Here is a 20,176-nt window from a genome sequence, read left to right as displayed (position 1 = left end):
ACAAAATTACGCAGAGGACGTGAGAGAGGAAAATGGCACCAGGAGGTGTCGGTGTTTCAGCAGCCGTGCTCACCTATGTGATATTTCTAAATCTTGCGGGTTTAACTGATACCTCCTACTGCTTTCACAGCGGAAGTTTTAATGGAATACCGACAACAGAAAGTCAAGGTCCGATTGGAAAGTATAACAAACATTTTGGTTTCGGAAAAGCAATATTGATAAGCACCTTGGCACATTGCCCTGAGTACAACCGTGATCAATCCAAAGCTAAACCAAACAAACGGAATGTTGACGCGTGCAGGTTTATGATGGCGATGTGCCTCCTGTTATCCGGAGACATACACCAATGCCCAGGCCCAGTTCACGTGATGGCGGTGAAGGAGGCTCAAGCACGGCGGATCATGGGAGCAACAACAGCCTCCCACAGGCAGGCATGGCCAGCAGAGAACCTGCTGGCTTTACCTGTGTCTCTGCTGAGTCTGCGTGCTCTTGCTGTCCGGGGGCTACGAGGAGGCCGGGGGCCACAGTGCCGGGCGCGGAGAGTCGGGTGGAAGAGTTGGTGTGGCGGCGATCGATGTCTGGGTGACTCGCGGACGGCTGGGAGGTGATGGACGGCGTTCTGGGAGCCGGAGGCGGAGGGCGACTGCGAAAGCTTGCCTTGGGGGACTACCAGCGCTGGAGCCGAGCCTGGAGGCTAACGTGACGGCAGACAGCACCATGGGTTTGTTGGATCCGTGTGATTCGACATCTTGATGGCAGGCGGCCACTGCACTGACTGAGCCACGGCTTGCTCCGACTAATGATGACATCTGCTCAGGTAGTCAACGTGGAATTGGAACGATCACCCAAAACGTAAATAAGAAACTGCTAAATCCCGCGATCTCAAAGAACAGGAAGTGGGCTGTCTTCACAACTGTCAATCATTCAAGAACAGTGTGGGATCCTACAGTTAAGGCAAAAGGTCTCCTAGGTGGGCATCTAAACATAAGAAGTATTCAATCTAAAAGTGATCAAGTCCATCATCTTTTGCTTGATTCCAATTTAGACTTTCTTTGTCTATCTGAGACCTGGCTCCATAAAAATGCTCCATCAGCAGCAATAACCGTGCCAGGTTACAACATGTACAGGAGAGATAGGGTAGGATCTAAGGGTGGTGGTGTCATGATCTATGTGAGAGATCATATCCAGTGTAATGAAATCCAGTGGTCTGTCTGTAAAGACTTGGAATGTATAGGTCTTCATATCATTTTATCACCACAAATGTCTTTCGCTTATTGTAATTTATCGGCCTCCCTCTTCCAAAAACAGTTTCTATGAGGAATTTGAGAAACTTTTAAAAGAATGTAATTTTAGTAAAGAGGTCATTATTATGGGTGATTTTAACATAAACTGGGAGGAAAAATCATCTAGAAAGAATCTTAAAAGGATAACTGATGACTTTGACCTTGTTCAGATGGTCAGTGGGCCCACAAGACTAACCAATTCTTCCAGGACCCAAATTGATTTAATATTTAGTAATAGGCCTGATAGAGTTCTAAAAACTCTCAACATGGTAACTGGACTTTCTGACCACAATCTAACTCTGGTAGTCAGGAAACTAACCAGCAAGCGGTTTAGGCCTTTGGTCAGGGAGGATGAATCCTTTAGAATCCCCAAAAGAAATCTAGATATCTTTCATCATACTCTTCAACTTATTGATTGGGATGATCTACTGTTGGGAATAGACATCGAGGAAGACAGTAAAACATTCTCAGATAAATTAGAGAACACTATGAAGGATTTCAGTTGCAAATTTAGGCACAAACATATCAAACACTCTGTTCCTTGGATGAATGATGATATCTTAAAAATAATGAAAGAACGGGATTCTGCCTTAAAAACTGCAATTAAAAATAAATCGAGCCATGACAGACAACATTTTGTTTTGCTAAGGAACAGAGTGGAAATGAAATTAAGAAAGGCTAAGGCAGATTTCTTCCTGACTGTAATAGAAAAAGCGAGAGGTGAAACTAAAATGGTCTGGGATCAGTTACACAAGCTAATGGGACATCCCAACAAAGTAAGGAAGCTGCAAGAACTTAACATTAATGGTAAACTGTCAAATAATCCAGTTGAAATAGCAAAAGCTTTCAATCACTATTTCATTGATTCTGTTGCTACCATTGCTAAATGTTTCTCCCCTGAGATTAGACCTGTCTGTACAGTAAATACATTGGAGCCAACTTTCATCATAAGAAATGTCACTCATTCAGATGTCACAAGAATAATCAGTTCTCTTAAACCATCCAAAACTAAAGATACATTTGGTATGGATGCCGTTATGCTCAAAACTCTTACCAAAACGCTAATAAATCCCATCAGCAATATCATCAACCTCTCAGAACATGTTTCCCAGTGTTTGGAAGTCGGCTGCTGTTATTCCAGTATTCAAAGAAGGAGATCGCCTTTCTCCCTCTAATTACAGACCAATCAGTATCCTGCCTACAATATCAAAGGTTGCAGAAAAGTTGGTAGCTGAGCAAATGATCTGCCATTTGAAAAACAGTCCCTTTGCCCTTCATCCAATGCAATTCGGCTTTAGAGCCAATTATTCCACTGAGACGGCCACCTGTTTCTTCACTGAAAAAAAATCAAAATTGTACTGGACAAAGGGGGTGTTGTTGGAGTTGTGTATCTTGATCTCAAGAAGGCATTTGACACTGTAAATCATAGTATTCTTTTGTCTAAATTGCACAGTTACAACTTCTCCTCAGGTACACTTAAATGGATGGAATCAATCCGCTGCCCTCCGCTTGTCCACAGGTGTCCCACAAGGATCTGTCCTGGGCCCATTATTATTTTCCTTATATATTAATGATCTGCCATCAGTTTGTCCTCATTCCAACATTCAAATGTATGCCGATGACACTGTCATTTATTTGCATGGCAGCAATTTGGGAGATGTAGCAAAAGAACTCACTACATCCATGGCTAATGTGACTACTTGGTTAACGCAATGTTGTTTACAACTCAATATATCCAAAACTGTGTGTATGTTTTTTACCAAAAGAAACTCTGATAGTGTAGAACCGGATGTTTTTGTATCTGGGGAGAGGCTAAAGGTTGTATCTGAATACAAGTACCTGGGAGTACTTTTTGATTCAAATCTGTCTTTCAAATCACAGGTGAAAAAAGTTTGTAATCGGGTAAAATACAATCTATCAATTTCCGATTCTCGCGCAACTACATGTCAACAGAGGCAGCTAAAACATTCATGCATTCAATGGTTATTTCCCACATGACCTACTGTTTAACAACCTGGTCACATGCTAGTGCCACTACGCTCAAACCATTACAGTCATTATACAAGCGGACGCTCAAAACTATTGATTAAAAAAAAGTTCTGTCACATCATTGTCCTATACTAAAAAAATACAACTTGCTTAGTTGGGATAACTTGATTAAATATGTGCACGTCTGTCTGATGTACAAAATCATACATGGATTGACCTCTCCTCCTCTCAAACAATTTGTCACCACACGAACTGGATATCGGCTCACGAGAGGAGCAGCGAGAGGGGATTGTATCGTCCCTCTCAGGAAAAGTGCTTTTAGTCATGCTGCTTTCTCAGTACAAGCAGCAGTTGACTGGAACTACATTCCAGGATCTATCAGAGAGCTACAATCATTCAACTCTTTTAAAGCAGAAACAAAGAAATGGTACATTACTACCCAGCTCTGTCAGCACTAGACTGTAACGGCTCCTCCCTCCTCCATCTGCCCAGGTTGGACTTTCATTTTGTCTGTCTGTCAGTTGTTGTCTGTCTGTTGTCCGGTCTCTGTATGTCTTGACTTGCTGGTCGGTCGTTTTACTCCACCTGTCTCCTCTTGTCGTTCACCTGTTTGCAGTTATATGTCACATTTAGTCTGTAAGCTTTTACATTGTATCTCTGACATTATGTTTTTATTCTGTCCATTTTAACATTGTACTCCCTTATTTTATTTGCTTTATCTGTAGATTGTATTTGTAATCTTATGTTTTTAGGTTTGTTCTTAACATCAGCAACATTGGGACTACAGATGAAAAATAGCCTCTTGGCTAACTCTGGCACATTTACTGCAAAGTTTTTATTAATGTGCACTGTCCCTTATTAAATAAACCATTATAAAATAAAAAAATAAAAAATAAAAAAAACAACACCTAGGAGGACAACAACACCTAGGACAACAACAACACCTAGGACGACGACAACAACACCTAGGACGACAACACCTAGGACGACAACAACACCTAGGAGGACAACAACACCTAGGACAACAACAACACCTAGGACGACAACAACACCTAGGAGGACAACAACACCTAGGAGGACAACAACACCTAGGACAACAACACCTAGGAGGACAACACCTAGGACAACAACAACACCTAGGACGACAACAAGACCTAGGACGACAACAACACCTAGGACAACAACAACACCTAGGACGACAACAAGACCTAGGACGACAACACCTAGGACGACAACAACACCTAGGACAACAACAACACCTAGGACGACAACAACACCTAGGACGACAACACCTAGGACGACAACATCTAGGACGACAACACCTAGGACGACAACACCTAGGACGACAACATCTAGGACAACACCTAGGACGACAACAACACCTAGGACGACAACACCTAGGACAACACCTAGGACGACAACAACACCTAGGACGACAACACCTAGGACAACAGGCGACAACAACACCTGGGGCGACAACAACACCTGGGGCGACAACACCTGGGGCGACAACATCTAGGACAACACCTAGGACGACAACATCTAGGACAACACCTAGGATGACAACACCTAGGACAACACCTAGGATGACAACACCTAGGACGACAACAGCTAGGACGACAACAACACCTAGGACGACAACACCTAGGACGACAACACCTAGGACGACAACATCAACACCTAGGACGACAACAACACCTAGGACGACAACACCTAGGACAACAACACCTAGGACGACAACATCTAGGACAACACCTAGGACAACAACAACACCTAGGACGACAACACCTAGGACGACAACACCTAGGACGACAACATCTAGGACAACAACAACACCTAGGACGACAACACCTAGGACGACAACACCTAGGACGACAACATCTAGGACAACACCTAGGACGACAACACCTAGGACAACACCTAGGACGACAACACCTAGGACGACAACAGCTAGGACGACAACAGCTAGGACGACAACAACACCTAGGACGACAACAACACTTAGGACAACAACACCTAGGACGACAACAACACCTAGGACGACAACATCTAGGACGACACCTAGGACAACAACAACACCTAGGAGGACAACAACACCTAGGACGACAACACCTCGGACAACACCTAGGACGACAACAACACCTAGGACGACAACACCTAGGACGACAACAACACCTAGGAGGACAACAACACCTAGGAGGACAACAACACCTAGGACAACAACACCTGGGGCGACAACAACACCTGGGGCGACAACACCTGGGGCGACAACAACACCTGGGGCGACAACACCTGGGAGGACAACAACACCTGGGACAACAACAACACCTGGGACGACAACAACACCTGGGAGGACAACACCTGGAGGACAACAACACCTAGGGACAACAACACCTGGGAGGACAACACCTGGGACAACAACACCTAGGACAACAAGACCTAGGACGACAACACCTAGGACGACAACAACACCTAGGACAACAACAACACCTAGGACGACAACAAGACCTAGGACGACAACACCTAGGACGACAACAACACCTAGGACAACAACAACACCTAGGACGACAACACCTAGGACGACAACACCTAGGACAACAACACCTAGGACGACAACACCTAGGACGACAACAACACCTAGGACGACAACACCTAGGACGACAACATCTAGGACGACAACACCTAGTACGACAACACCTAGGACGACAACATCTAGGCCAACACCTAGGACGACAACAACACCTAGGACGACAACACCTAGGACGACAACACCTAGGACAACACCTAGGACGACAACACCTAGGACAACACCTAGAACGACAACAACACCTAGGACGACAACAACACCTAGGACGACAACAACACTTAGGACGACAACACCTAGGACAACAACACCTAGGACGACAACACCTAGGACGACAACACCTAGGACGACACCTAGGACAACAACAACACCTAGGAGGACAACAACACCTAGGAGGACAACAACACCTAGGACAACAACAACACCTAGGACGACAACAACACCTAGGAGGACAACAACACCTAGGACAACAACACCTAGGACAACAACAACACCTAGGAGGACAACAACACCTAGGAGGACAACAACAACACCTAGGACGACAACAACACCTAGGAGGACAACAACAACACCTAGGACGACAACAAGACCTAGGACGACAACACCTAGGACGACAAGACCTAGGACGACAACACCTAGGACAACAACAACACCTAGGACGACAACAACACCTAGGACGACAACACCTAGGACGACAACACCTAGGAAGACAACACCTAGGACGACAACAACACCTAGGACGACAACATCTAGGACGACAACATCTAGGACAACAACACCTAGGACGACAACACCTAGGACGACAACATTTAGGACAACACCTAGGACGACAACAACACCTAGGACGACAACACCTAGGACGACAACACCTAGGACAACACCTAGGACGACAACAACACCTAGGACGACAACAACACCTAGGACGACAACACCTAGGACGACAACAACACCTAGGACGACAACACCTAGGACGACAACAACACCTAGGACGACAACAACTAGGACGACAACACCTAGGACGACAACACCTAGGACGACAACATCTAGGACAACACCTAGGACGACAACACCTAGGACGACGACAACAACTAGGACGACAACACCTAGGACAACAACACCTAGGACAACACCAACACCTAGGACAACAACACCTAGGACAACACCTAGGACAACAACACCTAGGACAACAACACCTAGGACGACAACACCTAGGACGACAACACCACCTAGGACGACAACAACACCTAGGAGGACAACAACACCTAGGACGACAACATCACCTAGGACAACAACACCTAGGACGACAACAACACCTAGGACGACAACACATAGGATGACAACACCTAGGACAACATCTAGGACAACAACAACACCTAGGACGACAACACCTAGGACAACACCTAGGACGACAACACCTAGAACAACACCTAGGACGACAACACCTAGGACGACAACACCTAGGAGGACAACACCTAGGATGACAACAACACCTAGGACGACAACACCTAGGACAACCTCTAGGACAACAACAACACCTAGGACGACAACACCTAGGACAACAACAACACCTAGGACGACAACACCTACGACAACACCTAGGACAACAACAACACCTAGGACAACAACAACACCTAGGAGGACAACAACACCTAGGACGACAACACCTACAACAACACCTAGGAGGACAACAACACCTAGGACGACAACACCTACAACAACACCTAGGACGACAACACCTAGGACGACAACACCTAGGACGACAACATCTAGGACAACACCTAGGACAACAACAACACCTAGGAGGACAACAACACCTAGGACGACAACAACACCTAGGACGACAACACCTAGGACGACAAAACCTAGGACAACACCTAGGACGACAACAACACCTAGGACGACATCTAGGACAACAACAACACCTAGGAGGACAACAACACCTAGGACGACAACAACACCTAGGACAACAACAATACCTAGGAGGACAACAACACCTAGGACGACAACACCTAGGACGACAACAACACCTAGGACGACAACACCTAGGACAACAACAACACCTAGGAGGACAACAACACCTAGGAGGACAACAACACCTAGGACAACAACAACACCTAGGACGACAACAAGACCTAGGACGACAACACCTAGGACAACGACAACACCTAGGACAACAACAACACCTAGGACGACAACAACACCTAGGAGGACAACACCTAGGACAACAACAACACCTAGGACGACAACACCTAGGACAACAACAACACCTAGGAGGACAACAACACCTAGGACAACAACAACACCTAGGATGACAACACTTAGGACGACAACAACACCTAGGAGGACAACAACACCTAGGACAACAACAACAACTAGGACAACAACAACACCTAGGACGACAACACCTAGGACAACACCTAGGACGACAACAACACCTAGGAGGACAACAACACCTAGGACGACAACAACACCTAGGACGACAACACCTAAGACACCAACAACACCTAGGACAACAACACCTAGGACAACAACAACACCAAAAGGACAACAACACCTAGGACGACAACAACACCTAGGACGACAACACCTAGGACAACAACAACACCTAGGAGGACAACAACACCTAGGATGACAACAACACCTAGGACGACAACACCTAGGACAACAACAACACCTAGGACGACAACACCACCTAGGACGACAACACCTAGGACAACAACAACACCTAGGAGGACAACAACACCTAGGACAACAACAACACCTAGGACGACAACAACACCTAGGACAACAACACCTAGGACGACAACACCTAGGACGACAACAACACCTAGGAGGACAACAACACCTAGGACAACAACACCTAGGACGACAACACCACCTAGGACGACAACACCTAGGAGGACAACAACACCTAGGATAACAACAACTCCTAGGAGGACAACAACACCTAGGAGAACAACACGTAGGACAACAACAACACCTAGGACGACAACAACACCTAGGACAACACCTAGGACACCAACAACACCTAGGACAACAACAACACCTAGGACGACAACACCTCGGACAACAACAACACCTAGGAGGACAACAACACCTAGGACGACAACAACACCTAGGACAACAACAACAACACCTAGGACGACAACAACAACTAGGAGGACAACAAAACCTAGGACAACAACAACACCTAGGACGACAACAACACCTAGGACAACACCTAGGACGACAACAACACCTAGGATGACAACACCTAGGACAACAACAACACCTAGGACGACAACAACACCTAGGACGACAACACCTAGGACAACAACAACACCTAGGACGACAACACCTAGGACAACAACAACACCTAGGAGGACAACAACACCTAGGAGGACAACAACACCTAGGAGGACAACAACACCTAGGACAACAACAACACCTAGGACGACAACAACACCTAGGACAACACCTAGGACGACAACTAGGACAACACCTAGGACGACAACTGTATTGATCTCAATCGACAATCGCTGATTTTCCCAGCTGCTCCTGAACGCATCATCTCACTCTTCCGGTAAGCTCTGGTTGCCAGCTCAACAGCGAGCATGACTTCTTCTTCTCTCCCTCCCGCTCCCTCTTGCTCAGTGTGTCTCATGTATAGTTATCCCCCTGCCTCCCTTAATGATAACGATACATGCAACAAGTGTAGTTTATTTGCTAGGTTGGAGGCAGGTCTAAGTGGGTTAGATGCACGGCTCCGCGCTATCGAAGCTCAGACAGCTATGCTAGTTAGCCCGCCCTCTCCCGTAGCTGGCGCGGAGCTACAGTCAGCTGTTAGCTGTTCTCCGGTGGTGCCCGATCAGCGGGATCGTGGGTAACTGTTCGCAGGAGTAGTAAGTCTACACAGAAGCCCGCTGTGCACCAACCACTTCACGTTTCCAACCAGTTTTCCCTGCTCAGCGACACACCCGCTGAGGAACACACCCTGGTTATCGGGAGCTCTATAGTCAGGAACGTGAAAATAGCGGCTACGGACCAGAGTCGTGTGCCTCCGGGGCCAGAGCGGGCGTCGTGGAGTCTTGGTTGAAGCTGCTGGCTAAGGATAAGCGGAGTTACAGTCAGATTGTAATACACGCGGTGGTAATGGCGCCCGAGCCGTCGGTCGGAAATCACTAAAATTAATGTGGAATCGGTGTGTGCTTATGCCAAGGCGTTGTCGGACACCGTAATTTTCTCTGGCCCTCTCCCAAATTTGCAGACAGGCGAATTGTATAGCCGAATGTCGTCTTTCAACCGCTGGCTGTCGAGGTGGTGCCCAGCGAATAATGTGGGCTACGTAGACAACTGGAAGACTTTCTGGGTAAATCCTGATCTGATGAGGAGGCGGCATCCATCCCACGTTGGACGGAGGCGTCTCATTTCTGCGAATATGACCAAGTTGATCACGGACTTAATCTATGACAACCCAGGGTTCAGATCAGGAACCGGGAGCAGAGTTGTAGTTTAACACCCTTCTCTGCTCTTCCATTCGAGCAGTTACCCACCCATGACTTCAGAGTAGAGACTGTGTCTGTCCCACGGCCACTTCAATTAAATAAATCAAAAGTAAGCAGAAGAGGAGTCGTACACAATAACCTTATACAAGTTAACACCATTATTTCAGCAGTGCAACAAAATAGGTCTATTAAATGTGGTCTCCTAAATATTCGATCTCTGTCATCTAAAGCTGTGTTACTAAATGATTTAATATCAGATAATCACATTGATTTATGTTGCCTAACTGAAACCTGGCTGAGCCATGAAGAATATGTCTGCCTGAATGAATCGACTCCTCCAAGTCATATTAATACTCACATTCCTCGAGGCACCGGTCGAGGAGGTGGAGCAGCCATCTTTGCATCGAGCCTATTAATTAATTCTCAACCAAATTTACACTACACCTCATTTGAAAGCCTTGTTCTTAGTCTTTCATCCAACCTGGAAAACACTACAGCCAATTCGATTTGTGATTCTGTACCGGCCACCAGGTCCATATTCAGAGTTTATATCTGAATTCTCAGAATTTATATCAAGTTTGGTTCTTAAAACCGATAAAGTTATTATTGTTGGAGATTTTAATATCCATGTGGATGTTGATAATGATTGCCTTAGTGCTGCATTCATCTCCTTGTTGGACTCGATTGGCTTCTGTCAGAGAGTACAGAAACCCACCCACAGCTTTGGCCACACGCTTGATCTTGTTCTTACTTATGGCGTTGACATTGAGCATTTGAACGTCTTCCCACAGAATCCTCTTCTGTCAGACCACAACCTCATAACTTTTGAATTTATACTACCGAAAAGTACTCCATTAGTAAAAAGTTTCTACACCAAATGACTAACTGGCAGTGCTGTAGCTAAATTTAAAGCGATTCCTTCTGTATTTGATTCGATACCACGTCTCAATATAACAGAGGACTCCTGGTCTAACTTTAGTCCGTCCCAGATTGATCATCTTGTTGACAGTGCCACAGGCTCCTTGAGAATGACACTGGACTCGATAGCCCCTCTGAAGAAGAAGACAGTGAGGAAGAGGAGGTTTGCTCCCTGGTATAACCCTCAGACCCGCAAACTAAAGCACACGCCCCGAAAGCTTGAGCGCATATGGCGTTCAACTAATCTCAAGAAGAATCCGGCAGGTTGGCGAGATAGTCTTAAAACATATAAGAAGGCCCTCCGTAATGCCAGAGCAGCCTATTACTCATCAGTAATAGAAAAAAATAAAAACAACCCCAGGTTTCTCTTCAGCACTGTAGCCAGGCTGACAGAGAGTCACAGCTCTGTGGGCGAGCATTCCTATAAACCTTAGTGGTAATGACTTTATGAACTTCTTTAATGAAAAGATTTTAACTATTAGGGACAAGATTAATATTCTCTTGCCCATAACCAGTGCCAATCTGTCCTCAAGTGGAATGGCCTTGAAACCGCTGTATGCCCTGGTGTATTTGGGCTTTTCTCCCATCAACCGTGACCAATTATCTTCAACGCTTTCTACTTCGTACACGTCTACCTGTCTCTTGGACCCCATCCCGCCGAGGCTGCTTAAGGCGTGTTGCCTTTAATGGCGGCTCTCTATTAGATATTATCAATGTGTCTCTGCTAACAGGCCACGTACCACACTCCTTCAAGGTGGCTGTTATTAAACCTCTCCTGAAGAAGCCCACTCTGGATCCAGAGGTGTTGGCTAACTACAGACGAATCTCTAACCTCCTTCCTCTCCAAGATCCTTGAAAGTGGTCGCAAATCAGTTGTGCGACTTTCTACATCATAATAGTTTATTTGAGAAATTTCAATCAGGATTTAGAAAACACCACAGCACCGAGACGGCACTGGTGAAAATTACAAATGACCTCTTAATGGCAGCAGATAAAGGACTCCTCTCTGTACTGGTCTTGTTAGACCTTAGTCCTGATAGAGGACTCCTCTCTGTACTGGTCTTGTTAGACCTTAGTGCTGATAGAGGACTCCTCTCTGTCCTGGTCTTGTTAGACCTTAGTGCTGATAGAGGACTCCTCTCTGTCCTGGTCTTGTTAGACCTTAGTGCTGCATTCGACACCATTGACCATGACATCCTGTTACAGAGACTGGAGCAGTCGATTGGCATTTCAGGCACGGCACTAATTTGGTTTAAATCCTATTTATCAGATCGATCTCAGTTTGTATTTGTAAACGATGGCGCTCGATAACCACCAGCGTTAATCACGGAGTTCCACAAGGTTCCGTGCTTGGACCAATTTTATTTACCTTATACATGCTTCCTTTGGGCAATATTATCAGGAAACACTCCATAAACTTTCATTGTTATGCAGATGATACTCAACTATATCTATCGATAAAACCAGAGGAGAGCAACCAACTCTGTAAAATTCAAGCATGTCTTAAAGACATAAAAACATGGATGACCTGCAACTTCTTGATGTTAAACTCAGACAAAACCGAGTAATTTTAATCGGCCCTGAGCACCTCAGAGATCAATTATCTGGTGATGTGGATTCTGTAGGCGGCATTGCCCTGGCATCCAACACCACTGTAAAGAATCTTGGCGTTATCTTTGATCGGGACTTGTCCTTTAACTCCCGTTAAAGCAAATCTCAAGGACTGCATTCTTTCATCGTAATATTTCAAAAATCAGGCACATCTTGTCTCAAAAGATGCAGAAAAATTGGTTCAGCGTTCGTTGCTTGAGACTGGATTACTGCAACTCCTTATTATCAGGCTGCTCTAATAAATCTCTTAGGTCCCTCCAGTTGATCCAGAATGCTGCAGCTCGTGTTCTCACTAAAACTAAGAAAAGAGATCACATCACTCCTGCACTAGCTGCTCTGCACTGGCTCCCAGTAAAATCAAGAATCACTTTAAAATTCTTCTCTTAACCTACAAAGCCTTGATTGGTGATGCTCCATCATATCTTAAGGAGCTTGTAGTACCATATTGCCCCACTAGAGAGCTACCCTCACTAAATGCGGGACTACTTGTAGTTCCTAGAGTCTTAAAAAGTAGAATGGGAGCCAGAGCCTTTAGTTATCAAGCTCCTCTTTTATGGAACCTGCTTCCAATTTCAGTCCGGGAGGCAGACACAGTCACCTCGTTTAAGTAGACTTAAGACCTTCCTTTTGACAGAGCTTATAGTTAGGGGCTGAATCAGGTTTGTCCTGGTCCAGCCCTTGATATGCTGCTATAGGCTTATAGCTGCCGGGGACGTTTTAGGATGCACTGAGTACCTATCTCCTCTTTTTCTCTCCTTAAGGATGAATGTTCATCTCTCAATCACATGTTACTAACTCTGCTTTCTCCCGGAGTCGCTTTTGACTTCACGTCTCATGGGGTCGCCGGACCCTATGAGACGGCATAGATCCTATCTGCCTGATGGATCGTCTGGGTCGTGGAATTCCTGCTCATGACTGCGCCACTGTCCTGTTGAGACTCCGCCCACTGTTGAGACTCCGCCCACTCCTCCTCCCCACCGCCATCTGCCTGATGGATCGTGGAGGTCTCCATCGTGGAATATGCCTCCTATGAACTATTCATACACTCTGTCATATTCATTGAATGTATTTTAACTCTAAATCTGTCCTTCTGGTCACATTACATCTATTGCATCTGTCCATCCTAGGAGAGGGATCCTCCTCTGTTGCTCTCCTCAGGTTTCTTCCCTTTTTTTCCCCCTGAAGGGTTATTTGGGAGTTTTTCCTGGTCCGATGTGAGGTTTTGGGGCAGGGATGTCTATGTGTACAGATTGTAAAGCACTCTGAGACAAATTTGTAATTTGTGAAATTGGGCTATACAAATAAACTGAATTGAATTGAACAACACCTAGGACGACAACAACACCTAGGAGGACAACAACACCTCGGACAACAACAACACCTCGGACAATGACAACACCTAGGACGACAACACCTAGGACAACAACAACACCTAGGACGACAACACCACCTAGGAGGACAACAACACCTAGGAGGACAACAACACCTAGGACAACAACAACACCTAGGACAACACCTAGGACGACAACAACACCTAGGAGGACAACACCTAGGACGACAACAACACCTAGGACGACAACACCTAGGACAACAACACCTAGGACAACAACAACACCTAGGACGACAACACCTAGGACAACAACACCTAGGACAACAACAACACCTAGGACGACAACACCTAGGAGGACAACAACACCTAGGAGGACAACAACACCTAGGACAACAACAACACCTAGGACGACAACACCTAGGACAACACCTAGGACGACAACAACACCTAGGACGACAACAACACCTAGGAGGATAACAACACCTCGGACAACAACACCTAGGACGACAACACCTAGGACGACAACAACACCTAGGACGACAACACCTAGGACGACAACAACACCTAGGATGACAACAACACCTAGGATGACAACACCTAGGATGACAACAACACCTAGGACAACACCTAGGACGACAACAACACCTAGGACTACACCTAGGACGACAACAACAGGTGTGTGAACGGGGTCTACCTGGGACCAGGTGTGTGAACGGGGTCTACCTGGGACCAGGTGTGTGAACGGGGTCTACCAGGGACCAGGTGTGTGAACGGGGTCTACCTGGGACCAGGTGTGTGAACGGGGTCTACCAGGGACCAGGTGTGTGAACGGGGTCTACCAGGGACCAGGTGTGAACGGGGTCTACCAGGGACCAGGTGTGTGAACGGGGTCTACCTGGGACCAGGTGTGTGAACGGGGTCTACCAGGGACCAGGTGTGTGAACGGGGTCTACCTGGGACCAGGTGTGTGAACGGGGTCTACCAGGGACCAGGTGTGTGAACGGGGTCTACCAGGGACCAGGTGTGTGAACGGGGTCTACCTGGGACCAGGTGTGAGCGGGGGCCATCTTTACCTGGGAGATGTAGTCGAACACAGAGCTGGGCTCGTAGTGCGACTTATAGTCCAGCTCGGTGGCGTCTCCGTGGTGGAAGTGGCCAAGGTGGTGGTGCTCAGACTTGATGTAGTCGAGGCCGCTGATCTCCATCTTGACCTGGTCCTGGCCGAGGTCGGCCGTGGCCAGAGGCTGGATCTCCGACAGGTCCACGGTCTGAATGCTGTCCAGGTCCCCGTCCTCCGGCTCGCTCTTCACACACGGCAGCATCGCCAGCGGCTCGGCGAGCTCCACCGCCGGCGACCCGAGCGCGGGGGGGCAGTCGGGCCCCGAGTCCAGAGGTGGGGGGGGAGAGCAGAGGCTCAAACACTCCGTCTCCAAGTCTGTCATGGTGAGGGGGCGGAGCTAACCCTCCTCGCCACGCTCCGGTTGGGCCGACGTATTGCCAACGCTTTCTCCCTCCTCTGTAGAAGTCTACCTGAGAGGGGGCGTGTCCTTTAGGAGTCCAACAAGGAGTCTCTGATGTCACCTCACGGGGCCCAGCCTGCACACAGAACCATGACCATGTATTTCATTGGCAGTAGGACATGTTACACACAACACCACGGCAGGGAGACCGTATGGCTCAATATCTGAAGGGTCAGCACTCCTCCAGTGAGGAGAACCACGACGACTCACCCAGCAGAGCGGCAGGGCTCTGCTGGAGCTGGGTCAGCATCATTCATGGAGTTACAGTAAAACACAACATGCACAAGAACACGAAGGAAGTATTGATCCATCAACATTAAGTTTGTTGACACTATGCATGTACTTTTACTACTTTAGTTTGTTGACACTATGCATGTACTTTTACTACTTTAGTTTGTTGACAATATGCATGTACTTTTACTACTTTAAATAGTTTGTTGACACTATGCATGTACTTTTACTACTTTAGTTTGTTGACACGATGCATGTACTTTTACTACTTTAGTTTGTTGACAATATGCATGTACTTTTACTACTTTAGTTTGTTGACACTATGCATGTACTTTTACTACTTTAGTTTGTTGACACGATGCATGTACTTTTACTACTTTAGTTTGTTGACACTATGCATGTACTTTTACTACTTTAGTTTGTTGACACTATGCATGTACTTTTACTACTTTAGTTTGTTGACACTATGCATGTACTTTTACTACTTTAGTTTGTTGACACTACGCATGTTCTTTTACTACTTTAGTTTGTTGACAATATGCATGTACTTTTACTACTTTAGTTTGTTGACAATATGCATGTACTTTTACTACTTTAGTTTGTTGACACTATGCATGTACTTTTACTACTTTAGTTTGTTGACACAATGCATGTACTTTTACTACTTTAGTTTGTTGACACTATGCATGTACTTTTACTACTTTAGTTTGTTGACACTATGCATGTACTTTTACGACTTTAGTTTGTTGACACTATGCATGTACTTTTACTACTTTAGTTTGTTGACACTATGCATGTACTTTTACTACTTTAGTTTGTTGACAATATGCATGTACTTTTACTACTTTAGTTTGTTGACACTATGCATGTACTTTTACGACTTTAAATAGCTTGTTGACACTATGCATGTACTTTTACTACTTTAGTTTGTTGACAATATGCATGTACTTTTACTACTTTAAATAGTTTGTTGACACTATGCATGTACTTTTACTACTTTAGTTTGTTGACAATATGCATGTACTTTTACTACTTTAGTTTGTTGACAATATGTATGTACTTTTACTACTTTAAATAGTTTGTTGACACTATGCATGTACTTTTACTACTTTAGTTTGTTGACACTATGCATGTACTTTTACTACTTTAAATAGTTTGTTGACACTATGCATGTACTTGTACTACTTTAAATAGTTTGTTGACACGATGTATGTACTTTTACTACTTTAGTTTGTTGACACTATGCATGTACTTTTACTACTTTGTATAGTTTGTTGACACGATGCATGTACTTTTACTACTTTAGTTTGTTGACACTTTGCATGTACTTTTACTACTTTAGTTTGTTGACAATATGCATGTACTTTTACCACTTTAAATAGTTTGTTGACACTATGCATGTACTCTTACTACTTTAAATAGTTTGTTGACACTATGCATGTACTTTTACTACTTTAGTTTGTTGACAATATGCATGTATTTTTACTACTTTAAATAGTTTGTTGACAACATGCATGTACTTTTACTACTTTAAGTAGTTTGTTGACACTATGCATGTACTTTTACTACTTTAGTTTGTTGACACTATGCATGTACTTTTACTACTTTAGTTTGTTGACAATATGCATGTACTTTTACGACTTTAGTTTGTTGACAATATGCATGTACTTTTACTACTTTAGTTTGTTGACACTACTTTATGTTGTTGTCGTCCTAGGTGTTGTTGTTGTCCTAGGTGTTGTTGTCGTCCTAGGTGTTGTTGTCCTCCTAGGTGTTGTTGTTGTCCGAGGTGTTGTCATCCTAGGTGTTGTTGTTGTCCTAGGTGTTGTTGTCCTAGGTGTTGTTGGTGTCCTAGGTGTTGTCCTAGGTGTTGTCGTCCTAGGTGTTGTTGTTGTCCTACGTGTTGTTCTCCTAGGTGTTGTTGTCCTCCTAGGAGATGCATGTACTTTTACTACTTTAGTTTGTTGACAATATGCATGTACTTTTACTACTTTACTTTGTTGACACTATGCATGTACTTTTACTACTTTAAATAGTTTGTTGACACGATGCATGTACTTTTACTACTTTAGTTTGTTGACACTTTGCATGTACTTTTACTACTTTAGTTTGTTGACAATATGCATGTACTTTTACCACTTTAAATAGTTTGTTGACACTATGCATGTACTCTTACTACTTTAAATAGTTTGTTGACACTATGCATGTACTTTTACTACTTTAGTTTGTTGACAATATGCATGTATTTTTACTACTTTAAATAGTTTGTTGACAACATGCATGTACTTTTACTACTTTAAGTAGTTTGTTGACACTATGCATGTACTTTTACTACTTTAGTTTGTTGACACTATGCATGTACTTTTACTACTTTAGTTTGTTGACAATATGCATATACTTTTACTACTTTAGTTTGTTGACAATATGCATGTACTTTTACTACTTTAGTTTGTTGACAATATGCATGTACTTTTACACTTTTAGTTTGTTGACAATATGCATGTACTTTTACTACTTTAGTTTGTTGACACTACTTTATGTTGTTGTCGTCCTAGGTGTTGTTGTTGTCCTAGGTGTTGTTGTCCTGGTGAGTCAAGTGTTGTCGAGTGTTGTCATCAAATGTTGTTGTTGTCTAAATTGTTGTCAAAGGTGGTGTTAGGTGTTGTCTAAATGTTATTGTCGTCCTAGGTGTTGTTGTTGTCCTACGTGTTGTTCTCCTAGGTGTTGTTGTCCTCCTAGGAGATGCATGTACTTTTACTACTTTAGTTTGTTGACAATATGCATGTACTTTTACTACTTTAGTTTGTTGACAATATGCATGTACTTTTACTACTTTAGTTTGTTGACACTATGCATGTACTTTTACGACTTTAGTTTGTTGACACTATGAATGTACTTTTACTACTTTAGTTTGTTGACACTATGCATGTACTTTTACGACTTTAGTTTGTTGACACTATGCATGTACTTTTACTACTTTAGTTTGTTGACACTATGCATGTACTTTTACTACTTTAGTTTGTTGACAATATGCATGTACTTTTACTACTTTAAATAGTTTGTTGACAATATGCATGTACTTTTACTACTTTAGTTTGTTGACAATATGCATGTACTTTTACGACTTTAGTTTGTTGACACTATGCATGTACTTTTACTACTTTAGTTTGTTGACACTATGCATGTACTTTTACGACTTTAGTTTGTTGACACTATGCATGTACTTTTACTACTTTAAATAGTTTGTTGACACTATGCATGTACTTTACTCCTTTAGTTTGTTGACAATATGCATGTACTTTTACTACTTTAAATAGTTTGTTGACACTATGCATGTACTTTTACTACTTTAAATAGTTTGTTGACAATATGCATGTACTTTTACTACTTTACTTTGTTGACACTATGCATGTACTTTTACTACTTTAGTTTGTTGACACTATGCATGTACTTTTACGACTTTAGTTTGTTGACACTATGCATGTACTTTTACTACTTTAGTTTGTTGACAATATGCATGTACTGTTACTACTTTAAATAGTTTGTTGACACTATTCATGTACTTTTACTACTTTAGTTTGTTGACACTATGCATGTACTTTTACTACTTTAGTTTGTTGACAATATGCATGTACTGTTACTACTTTAAATAGTTTGTTGACACTATGCATGTACTTTTACTACTTTAGTTTGTTGACACTATGCATGTACTTTTACTACGGTTGTTGACAATATGCATGTACTTTTACTACTTTAAATAGTTTGTTGACACTATTCATGTACTTTTACTACTTTAGTTTGTTGACACTATGCATGTACTTTTACTACTTTAGTTTGTTGACACTATGCATGTACTTTACTCCTTTAGTTTGTTGACACTATGCATGTACTTTTACTACTTTAGTTTGTTGACACTATGCATGTACTTTTACTACTTTAAATAGTTTGTTGACACTATGCATGTACTTGTACTACTTTAAATAGTTTGTTGACACGATGTATGTACTTTTACTACTTTAGTTTGTTGACACTATGCATGTACTTTTACTACTTTAAATAGTTTGTTGACACGATGCATGTACTTTTACTACTTTAGTTTGTTGACACTTTGCATGTACTTTTACTACTTTAGTTTGTTGACAATATGCATGTACTTTTACCACTTTAAATAGTTTGTTGACACTATGCATGTACTCTTACTACTTTAAATAGTTTGTTGACACTAT

General features: G+C 43.7%; 1 protein-coding gene across 2 annotated transcripts in view; it reads right to left on the bottom strand.

The window, feature by feature from the left end:
• Window positions 1–20,176, bottom strand: part of si:dkeyp-113d7.1 (uncharacterized protein LOC407709 homolog) — a 37,306-nt gene that overhangs the window by 6,457 nt on the left and 10,673 nt on the right. For both annotated transcript variants that reach the window (XM_056406306.1, XM_056406305.1), the window contains exon 2: window positions 15,273–15,795. In XM_056406306.1, coding sequence (XP_056262281.1) covers window positions 15,273–15,641 — 369 coding nt within the window. In that variant the 5' untranslated portion in view covers window positions 15,642–15,795. The remainder of the gene's footprint in view (window positions 1–15,272; window positions 15,796–20,176) is intronic.

Source organism: Pseudoliparis swirei, chromosome 23 (genome assembly GCF_029220125.1).
Source record: "Pseudoliparis swirei isolate HS2019 ecotype Mariana Trench chromosome 23, NWPU_hadal_v1, whole genome shotgun sequence".
NCBI classification, from domain to species: Eukaryota; Metazoa; Chordata; class Actinopteri; order Perciformes; family Liparidae; genus Pseudoliparis; species Pseudoliparis swirei.
The sequence above is the reverse complement of the archived record's forward strand: the minus strand, read 5'-3'. Positions and strand labels throughout refer to the sequence as shown.